At 45.4% G+C, this 11,163-nt stretch overlaps 1 protein-coding gene across 1 annotated transcript; it reads right to left on the reverse strand.

The window, feature by feature from the left end:
* Positions 1–9,174: 9,174 nt before the first annotated feature.
* Positions 9,175–10,116, reverse strand: LOC112113067 (olfactory receptor 1020-like). The gene has a single exon (XM_024209236.2). It carries the CDS (start codon positions 10,108–10,110, stop codon positions 9,175–9,177), a length of 936 nt encoding a protein of 311 aa, XP_024065004.2. The 5' UTR covers positions 10,111–10,116.
* Between the last annotated feature and the right edge of the window lie 1,047 nt (positions 10,117–11,163).

The following is an 11,163-nucleotide window of genomic DNA, read 5'->3' on the forward strand; positions in this document are numbered from 1 at the left end:
TGTGTGTGTGTGTGTGTGTGTGTGTGTGTGTGTGTGTGTGTGTGTGTATATATATATAGTCTTTTGTCTGGTGAAAAAAAAATTCCCTGGAACCTAACTCCCTCATTTACATTAATTCTTATGGGGAAATTGGATTTGCTTAACATCATTTCACTTAAAGTCGCATTTTTCAGGAACATAACTACAAAGTTAAGTGAGGAGTTACTGTATGTCTTTGAAGCCCTTCGGCTGTCCTCTGCGAGCCCCTCTTCCCTGACTTAACTAAGAGAAGAGTACTTGCTTTGGGAGGAGAGTGTCAGGCATACATACACAGTGGCCAGCCCAGTGGAGCTGGTGTTTCATGACCTGCTCTTCTATACTGCTAATATTGGCTGCAGAGAGAACACTGATGTTAGTGTGTCGGTCTTCCCTGCTGATCCTGAGAATCCTCCTGAGGCAGTGCTGCTGGAACCACTCCAGCCCCTTGAGATGTCATCTGTAGATGACCCAGGTCTCGCACCCACAGAGAAGAATGGGGATGACAACTGCTTTGTCCCTTAAGGGGAAAAAAAGGGAAAAGAGAAAAAAGGAGACGACTTTTTCTTTCCTTAACTCCCTGTTTGGGAACAGTTTCTACAGTTTACCGTTACAATTAACTCCCACCCTTATCTCTTGAGAGGCGGGAGAGGCTTAACTGCAGTCATGCCGGGCTCAACAGGATTTAAAAAGTGTGACTCCTGACGTGAACCGATGCCGGTCTGCCATACATCCTGCATTCGCTGTCTGGGGGAAACTCATATCTCCCAAAAATGCATACATCGCACCAACTTAACAACAAGGGCAAGACGTGACAGGGATCTCCGCTTGAAAATGCTTCTGCTGGAGAAATCCCTCCAACCTCCGCAAGAGACATCCTCCAGCAAGTCTCATAAACAGAGATCCCTGAGCTCTGATAAGGCTCCAACTTCCAAAACTGTCAGGAAGCGAGCCTTGACCTCTCCAGCAAGGGGGTCTCAGAAAAAGAGAGCTTCCCCAGCGAGGTCTTTACCCTCAGTGCTCCACTCATCCAGAGTGAGCACTGACGAGGCACCGGGCTCCTCCGGCACTATCCCTCAGTGGACCCCTGCTGAGCCTCAACGCGCGGCACTGGAGTTGAGATGTCAAGTCTCCTCCACGGCACTGACTACCCCGGTGCAGAGTGCGGCACAGGCAGCGGCACCGCGATCAATGCTGCCGCCACCGGCACCAACCCAGGACTTGCTGCCGCCTATCAAGCCGAATTCAGCACCGGTCGGCGCTCCAACGGTCGACCGCAACCCCAAGGCAGGACCAGCGCAACTCCTGTGTCCTGCTGACATAGCAGTTTCTTCGGCACCGCAGTCACCACTGCTCGGCACCGAACATGCCCCACGCTATATAGCATGGTACCATCCTTCATCTCCTGCACCACTCTCCATGCATAGTGGTGAGGAAGGAGACGTGCAGGACAACCGCTTCTCCTCTTAACGTTCATCCCCATCACAGATGAGATCTACATGGAATGCTGTGAAGCCTAAGCCTCATCCCTCCGAGCATTCACAGCCCTGGTATGCACCGCACTGGCCTTACCCATTACCACCTTACCCCATGCAAAGGCCACAATGGGGTCCTTGGCCCACATCCCAAAACCCCTATTCTGGTTCCCTTTCCCCAGCAACAAGAGGTTCCAGAGTACACCCATCATTACCACATAGAGAAACCTCTGACACCCCTGAGATAGAGATAGAAGAGGAAGAGATACTAACTCAGGCAGACCTGGATAATTCAACACCTGCCCCACACTCATCTTCTGCCATTTTAGATTTGGTTTTGGTGAGTAGTGAGGACCTCATAGAAGAAATGGTTATAAGGGACAACCTTGGTTCGAGTGATCATGAGCTAATTCAGTTTAAACTAGATGGAAGGATAAACAAAAATAGATCTGCGACTAGGGTTTTTGATTTCAAAAGGGCTAACTTTAAAAAAATAAGGAAATTAGTTAGGGAAGTGGGTTGGACTGAAGAATTTGGGGATCTAAAGGTTGCAGAAACTATCAGAAGCCTGCATCCCAAGAAAGGGGAAAAAATTCATAGGCAGGAGTTGTAGACCAAGCTGGATGAGCAAGCATCTCAGAGAGGTGATTAAGAAAAAGCAGAAAGCCTACAAGGAATGGAAGATGGGAGTGATCGCAAGGAAAGCTACCTTATTGAGGTCAGAACATGTAGGGATAAAGTGAGAAAGGCCAAAAGCCATGTAGAGTTGGACCTTGCAAAGGGAATTAAAACCAATAGTAAAAAGTTCTATAGCCATATAAATAAGAAGAAAACAAAGAAAGAAGAAGTGGGACAGCTAAACACTGAGGATGGAGTGGAGGTTAAGGATAATCTAGGCGTGCCCAATATCTAAACAAATTCTTTGCCTCAATCTTTAATGAGGCTAATGAGGTGCTTAGAGATAATGGTAGGATGGCAAATAGGAATGAGGATATGGAGGTAGATATTATCACATCCGAGGTAGAAGCCAAATTCGAACAGCTTAATAGAACTAAATCGGGGGGCCCAGATAATCTTCATCCAAGAATATTAAAGGAACTGACACATGAAATTGCAAGCCCATTAGCAAGAATTTTTAATGACTCAGTAAACTCAGGGGTTGTACCGTAAGACTGGAGAATTGCTAACATAGTTCCTATCTTTAAGAAAGGAAAAAAAGGTGATCCGGGTAACTACAGGTATGTTAGTTTGACATCTGTAGTATGCAAGGTCTTGGAAAAAATTTTGAAAGAGAAAGTAGTCAAGGACATTGAGGTCAATGGTAAGTGGGACAAAATACAACATGGTTTTACAAAAGGTAGCTCATGCCAAACCAACCTGAGTTCCTTCTTTGAGAAAGTAACAGATTTTTTAGACAAAGTAAACGCAGTGGATCTAATTTACCTCGATTTCAGTAAGGCATTTGATACGGTTCCACATGGGGAATTATTAGCTAAATTGGAAAAGATGGGGGATCAATATGAAAATTGAAAGGTGGATAAGGAACTGGTAAAAGGGCAAACTACAGCGGGTCATACTGAAAGGTGAACTGTCAGGCTGGAGGGAAGTTACTAGTGGAGTTCCTCAGGGATCGGTTTTGGGACCAGTCTTATTTAATCTTTTTATTACTGACCTTGGCACAAAAAGTGGGAATGTGCTAATAAAGTTTGCGGATGACACAAAGCTGGGAGGTATTGCCAATACAGAGAAGGACCGGGATATCATACAGGAAGATCTGGATGACCTTGTAAACTGGAGTAATAGTAATAGGATGAAATTTAATAGTGAAAAGTGCAAGGTCATGCATTTAGGGATTAATAACAAGAACTATTGTTATAAGCTGGGGAGGCATCAGTTGGAATTAACAGAGGAGGAGAAGGACCTCGGAGTATTGGTTGATCACAGGATGACTATGAGCCGCCAATGTGATATGGCCATGAAAAAAGCTAATGCAGTCTTGGGATGCATCAGGTGAGGTATTTCCAGTAGAGATAAGGAGGTGTTAGTACCGTTATACAAGGCACTGGTGAGACCTTATCTGGAATATTGTGTGCAGTTCTGGTCTCCGATATTTAAGAAGGATGAATTTAAACTGGAACAGGTACAGAGAAGGGCTACTAGGATGATCTGAGGAATGGAAAACCTGTCGTATGAAAGGAGACTCAAAGAGCTTGGCTTGTTTAGCCTAAGCAAAAGAAGGCTGAGGAGAGATATGATTGCTCTCTATAAATATATCAGAGGGATAAATACCAGAGAGGGAGAGGAATTATTTAAGCTCAGTACCAATGTGGACACAAGAACAAATGGCTATAAATTGGCTATCAGGAAGTTTAGACTTGAAATTAGATGAAGGTTTCTAACCATCAGAGGAGTGAAGTTCTGAAACAGCCTTCCAAGGGGAGTAGTGGGAGCAAAAGACATATCTGGCTTCAAGACTAAGCTTGATAAGGTTATGGAGGGGATGGTATGATGGGATAGCCTAATTTTGGAAATTAATTGGTCTTTGACTATTAGTGGTAAATATGCCCAATGGATTATGATGGGATGTTAGATGGGGTGGGATCTGAGTTACTACAGAGAATTCTTTCTTGGGTGTCTGGCTGGTGAGTCTTGCCCACATGCTCAGGGTTTAGCTGATCACCATATTTGGGGTCGGGAAGGAATTTTCCTCCAGGGCAGATTGGCAGAGGCCCTGGAGGTTTTTCGCCTTCCTCTGCAGCGTGGGGCACTGGTCACTTGCTGGAGGATTCTCTGCACCTTGAGGTCTTTAAATCACGATTTGAGGACTTCAATAACTCAGACATAGGTTAGGGGTTTGTTACAGGAGTGGGTAGATGAGATTCTGTGGCCTGCGTTGTGCAGGAGGTCGGACTAGATGATCATAATGGTCCCTTCTGACCTTAAAGTCTATGCTGTTCTATGATATTCTGCACCACATGAAGCGGTGACGCCGTCTACCCCTACGACACCACATGACCTGAAACAGTTCCAAGAACTCTTCAAAACAGTAGCAAACAGCCAAGAAATTGCCTTACATGAGGTGCAGGAGGAACAAGTTGTTAAAAATCTTACAACCGGCATCATCGACCAAGATTGCCCTCCCCATGGATGAGGCTACAATAGAGCCTGCGGAGGTAATATGGCAAACACCGGCATCGGCACCACCCACCAACAAAAGGGCAGACAGAAAATACTTCCTTCCAGCCAAAGGCCTGGAATTTTTGTTTTCACACCCTCTAGCCTGTTCGCTGTTAATAGGGGCTGCTAATCAGCGCAGTAAACAGCCTCATTTCCGCTCCTCACTGCAAGATAACGTACCCAAGAGACTGGACCTCTTTGGGTGGAAAGTTTACTCGTCAGCCACCCTTCTGCTCAGAGTTGCCAACTATTCTGGTCTACTAGCAAATTACGACTACTCTAACTATAGTAAAATACAAGAGCTCGTGGAGCACAAACATCCTCAACTCAACCAGGGCCGGCTCTAGGCACCAGCAAAGCAAGCAGGTGCTTGGGGCGGCACATTTGCAGGGGCGGCATTCGGGCCATCCTTTTTTTTTTGCTTAGGGGCCAGCCATAGCACCCCACAACACTCAATTCCTCCCCTCTCACAACCCTGCAGAAGTGGAGCCACCGAGCAGCAGTGGGGCGCATGGGAGCTGAGAACCCACGGGACCCTGGGAGCTGTAGTTCCTTGGCCAGCCAGCCCTGGAGCAGGGAAGGAACTACATTTCCCAGCATTCCCTTGGTAGCGATCAACAGGAAAGGGAGGAGAGGGAGTGAGGTAACTGAGACCCCATGCTGCAGCTTGTGGTGAATGGAGAGCTGGCTGCTAGAACGGGGTGGTCCTATGAACGGGGAACAATAGGCTGCTTTGGCCCAGCTATCCCCTTCAGAAGACAGCCCCCAAAGAAGGAATTGGGTGGACTAGATGGACAGTGCCCCTCTCTATCTGAAGCCTAGCAAGGGAGGTATGTAGATCCCACTAGAATTTAAAACGAAAAGTAAGGGAGGGGAGGCTCTACTAGAGGACCTGGGCAGCTTTAGATACAGTACCAGGCACATAGGAGGATTTCCACTTCTGAGCCATGGAAGCAGAAATTGACTTTTCCTTTCCAGCTTTAGCTAATATTCAGAAAGGGAATCTAGCACCTGCCTTCCAGATTTGAACACCCTCAAAATTCAGGAGTGCTCAAGCTCAATTTGGGCAGCTGTTACTTCATTTCTCCCAAATCAAACATACTGATCCACTGTAACTTGCTGTAGAAAAAGTAGGATAAAATTGAGCAAGAAATGCTTCCCAGTGGTTATTAGGACTGGAATTGCTATTTTCAACGGCCATTGCCTTTTTTTTATTTTATTTTTTTTAGTTTTATTTGTTTAAAAGGAAGACAGTGATATTGCATTGGCAAATTCCCCATAGAAACAAAGAGTGGAACAAAAGAATAACAAAGGCCCCTCAACTGTTCCTCATTTATATAGGACAGTCTTATAATATGCATCCAGATATCCTCCAATCACACAAGCTGAAAATTGTTCCACTTTATTGCAGGTCTGTAACCATATGGGAACCAATCCTGTCTGTGTTCTGTGCACATCCAAAATGCCTGCTGAATGACCCACCCAGGGAGTGAATTACCAATGACTCAGGGCTGGGGCGGCAGGAGGGTGCAGGTTGGGGGGAGGGCACTGGTGGGGAGGAAAAGGGGGAGCCCAGAGCAGGGGCGGCAGGGGGTGTGGGTGGTGGAGGGGAGAGCCCAGGGCTGGGGCAGTAGGAGTGTGCGGGGGGGAGCCTAGGGCTGGGGTGGGGGGCAGCCAAAATTTTTTTTTGCTTGGGGCGGCAAAAAACCTAGAGCCGGCCCTGAACTTGATTTGTACAGGTAGGTGGAAAGATTTGAGATGCTCCATTCATTGCTAATGTAATTTGTAATGATTGCAAATGGTCTGGACTTGGATTTCACATCTCATCCAGGCCAGCATTCCCAGCAACTCAGTCATATGCCGGAAGATTGATTTAGTACTAACTCAAAGAGAAAGTTGCTCCCTTCTTTAATACCAACAGCTCTTTCTGCAGTGAGTAGGGTTTTGGGGTTCTTTTTGGAGATTTTTTTATATTCATCCCCTGTAATTTGACCTAGTTTCCACTTTTTGTATGAGTTCTCCTGGTCCAATCACCCTTTAATTATTTAACCAGAGTGGAACAACTTCAACAGGGGAAACTAAGGCAGCCCTACATCAGAGCATCTCATTGCACAGTGGTTAGAGCACTCCTGAGAAGTAGGAGACTCCTGTTCAAATCCTTTCTTCCTACCAAGCAGATAGAGGAATTGAACTTGGGTCTCCCACATCCCAGGTGAGTACTCTAATTCCTGGGCTAAAAAACTATAAGGAGGATACCACCAGCCTAACTCATTCTCAGAAGAAGCATCTTAGGTGGCTAAGCTTCCTGTCTCCAGGAGAGTGGTTCCCGACTGTGCATCACAAGGAGAGCTAGGCACTTCCCCACAGCCCGGACAAGGCACCTGTCTCCCTGAGGGTCATCTCCCATTGGCTACCTAGTGTGCTGGCTTTTGTGGAGCCCAGTCTTAGGCACCTGCTTCTCCCCATTCATTGTTTAGGAGCCTAAGCATCTAACTCAGGCTTTGTGAATTAACGTCTGTTCCTCTGGTTTTCTAGGTGACTAAAAGGTAAACATAGCAACACAGCCTTTCAACACCTAAGTACCTTTGTGAATCTGGGCCATGAAGCATGCGACACCACCATATAACTAAAATAAATAGAATCCATTTTTAGAGCAAAACCATGCTTTAAAGCTAGACAATCTATAGCTAGTTGGCCTTCCCTAAAGCTGAGAACAAAGCGTTACCTTCTCTCAATTAACCAGAACTCTGATTTCCATAGAAGGTTTCAAGTTTCCTCCAACACCTTTATATAATCAGGAATGCCCTACAATTGCTCCTCACTGGCTTCAACCAAAGGTCACTGAATCTAATAGGAGTCTTTCCATTGACTTCAGTAGGCATCAGATCAGCCCCTATGTGTCTTCATGTCTGCTTCAGTACACGTCACCATTCAAATGATTTTTCATAGCAACCTAGCTCTGCAGATACAAACTCATAGACTTTAAGGTCAGAAGGGACCATCATGATCATGTGGTCTGACCTGCTGCAGGCCACAGAACCTCATCCACATTACAGAATCCAGAGCATGAGTTCTAAATATTAGAATAAACATCATTTTTTAAAAATGCCATCTTCTATCTGATTTTGGAAATGGCAGCTGAAGGTTCCCAAGGTGCATTGCATTTTGGGAGCTGTCATTAGGGAATAATTAGCAGCAGTGAAAGTTCATCTGTCTTCTGGGTCTTCTTGTTTATAGATCAAACAAGAGTTTATGTGATACAATGAATACTACAATAGCAATCAGACTAGGGCTCTTAATGCCACTGCAGCAACATGAAAAGGGAATGGGATTGGTACTGCTGCAGAGGAAAAGGAGACAGCATCTAACCCAGAACTCACCACATACACACTCAGGCTAGGTCCACACTACCCGCCTGATTCGGCGGGTAGGGATCGATCTTCTGGGATCGATTTATCGCGTCTCATCTAGACGCGATAAATTGATCCCAGAAGCGCTCCCCCGTCAACTGCGGAACTCCTGCTCGCCGAGAGGAGGAAGCGCTGTCGACGGGGGAGCTTGCCTGCACCGCGTGGACCCGCAGTAAGTAAACTTAGTTCGATCTAGGAAACGTCGACTTCAGCTACGCTATTCTCGTAGCTGAAGTTGCGTTTCCTAGATCGATCTCCCGCCCCAGTGTGGACCAAGCCTCAGAAACCAACACTGTCAAAAATGCACCTTAGCTCCTACACATATCCAAATGCACTCACAGTGACACACCCATATTCACAAGGACACATGCTGCCACAACACTCATCACACAAAACATACATGCACAGGCACAAATGCACCACAAACACACTCATATCCAGAGACACTCATTTGCAAACACACACTCATGTACACAAACACACATTTGCTAACATCCCACTCACTACATTTAACATAGACCCATATAGACAAAGACACACGTATTCACCTATGCACACAATCACATTCATAGAAACACACATAGGCTCACTACATGCATCATACAGCAATAGGCACAACACACCATAAACACACAGTTACCTTGATATGTACTCACAAACATGTACACCCACAGACACAAACATGCAAACGCCACCACAACACTCCACACACAGAGCAGACAGCCATAGACACAAACATGCCAGAGACACACACTGATTACCTCAGGATATATGTATGCACACACCCATGCTAATATAGACAACCAGATAAACACTGCTTCCACAAACACAACAACATACTTATAACCCAGATACATGTGGCACACTCTCAAACACAACACATTGGGAGATGAATAATCTGCCAGCAGCACCGTATGGCTTACAGCACACATCGCCTCATCTGTTGTGCATATCCATTTAATGTATACAGGCACTAAATAGACAAACTACCTTAAAGCCATAGAACCCACCACTCCATTCTACCGGTACAGCATATCACTAACTTGCATCAGTCCCAATGTCTTAGTCCTTGGTGAAGCATGTTTCGAAGTGTTTCTCTAACTAAAGATTTTCCTCCCAAACCCTCTCCTCAGGGCCTCCTTCACCTCCTTGTTCCTTAGGCTGTAGATCAGGGGGTTCAGCATGGGGATCACCACTGTGTAGAACACAGAGACCACTTTGTCTCGGTCCATGGAGGAGCTGGAGCTGGGTCGCAGATACATGAAGAGAGTTGTCCCAAAGAAGACAGTGACTGCCGTCAGGTGCGAGGCACAGGTGGAGAAGACTTTGTGCCTGCCCTCGGTGGAGCGGATCCTCAGGATGGCAGAGAGGATGTACAGGTAGGAGATAAGGACGGTGAGGAGGCAGCTGATTTCAATTAAGCTGGCGAAGGCAAAGATCACCACCTCATTGATGAAGGTATCGGCACAGGAGAGCTTCAGCAGAGGAGGGACGTCACAGAAAAAGTGGTTGATGATGTTGGAGGCACAGAAGGGTAACTGAAACATACAGATGGTGTGTATCATCGAGTTGACAAACCCAGCTAGAAAGGAACCGGCCACCAGCAGGACACAGACTCTGTGGGACATGATGACTGTATAGAGCAGTGGGTTACAGATCGCCACGTACCTGTCATATGCCATCACAGCCAGCAAGAGGCACTCAATACCCACAAATGAGCTAAAGAAAAAGAATTGGGTTGCACAGCCGTTGAAAGAAATGACTCTGTTCCCAGCTAAGAAGCCCACCAGCAACTTGGGGGTGATGACAGAGGAGTAGCAGAAATCAACCAGGGACAAGTTAATGAGGAAGAAGTACATGGGGGTGTGAAGTTGGGGATCACTCCTGATTAATACGATCATCCCAAGATTCCCAATCAGGGTGATAAGATAGATCACTAGGAACACCGTGAAGAGTGGGACCTGCAGCCCTGGATGATCTGTTAGTCCCAGGAAAATAAACTCTGTCACGGTGGTGAGGTTTCCATCAACCATTTCTTCACCATTTGTATTGTTTACTGAGATACAATAGCATCACAGATGTCACAAGTGCCTAAGACCTGTTAGGGCTTCCAGTCCATCTCTCTGAGGCTAGTGCAGAATTGATCCCCAGTGTAATTTTAAAATATCCCATGCAATGCAGTGTCAACCACTTCCCTTGAGAGGGCATTCCACAGCCGGATAGACCTCTCTGACATGAAGATTCAGCCTAGATCTTCCCTTTTTCATTTTCATCCCCTTATACCTAGCAACACCATGCCTATGCATTGCACTAAAAAAAATCCTTTCTACTGAGAAAAATATTTGCCTAAACTCTTAAAATATTTTCTCACTGCCATTGTGTCTCCTCTTCACACCTTTATTATTCCTAACCTCAACCAGACGTATTAGTTCTTTTAACTTTTCTCATTGATCGTCTTTGTTGTTGATGCTTTTCTTGGAAATCTCTCCCATTTGTCTAGCAGATCAAAAGAAGGAAATCAGAATGAGCTTGAGAAGGGGTATTTTCATGGCTCGGGATATATCTAAATCCATTAATCCCTCCGTCTTTCTCTCACTGCATTTCTGTCTTGCTCTCTCATCATGAGGATTCTAGGGGAGAAAAAAACCTGCTCTTAGAACATGGTGAATTCTCCGTAGGTTAAACACACCCCAATAGCTGATCATAATTTTATTCCCTGTGCACCATCCACATTCCACAAAAAGTTTTGATGTAAACAGGAAGAAAAAAGATTCTAGCTCAAAACTGAAAAAATCTTTAGTTTTCAGCCAAAATCATTGGGTTTTCAAGTTTTCTATTTTCTTTCTTTTTTTTTTTTTAAGGAAAGCAGACACTCTCTGCAAAATATTTTGTTTAATCAAAAATTAAATTTCCCATTGAAAAAAGTCTAAATAGAAAATTGTCAACCAGCCCTAATCCACCCCAGACCTATACAACACTTAAGCACAACAAAATGGGACACAAATGGGACAACAGACCTGGTTCTGACGCAGCAGGGATTTCCTCCTCTATTAGGAAGAGAAGTCCATTTTAAAGAAATGGAGTCT

The sequence above is a fragment of the Terrapene carolina genome, unplaced genomic scaffold (assembly GCF_002925995.2).
Source record: "Terrapene carolina triunguis isolate 2854851 unplaced genomic scaffold, T_m_triunguis-2.0 Scaffold926, whole genome shotgun sequence".
NCBI classification, from domain to species: Eukaryota; Metazoa; Chordata; order Testudines; family Emydidae; genus Terrapene; species Terrapene triunguis.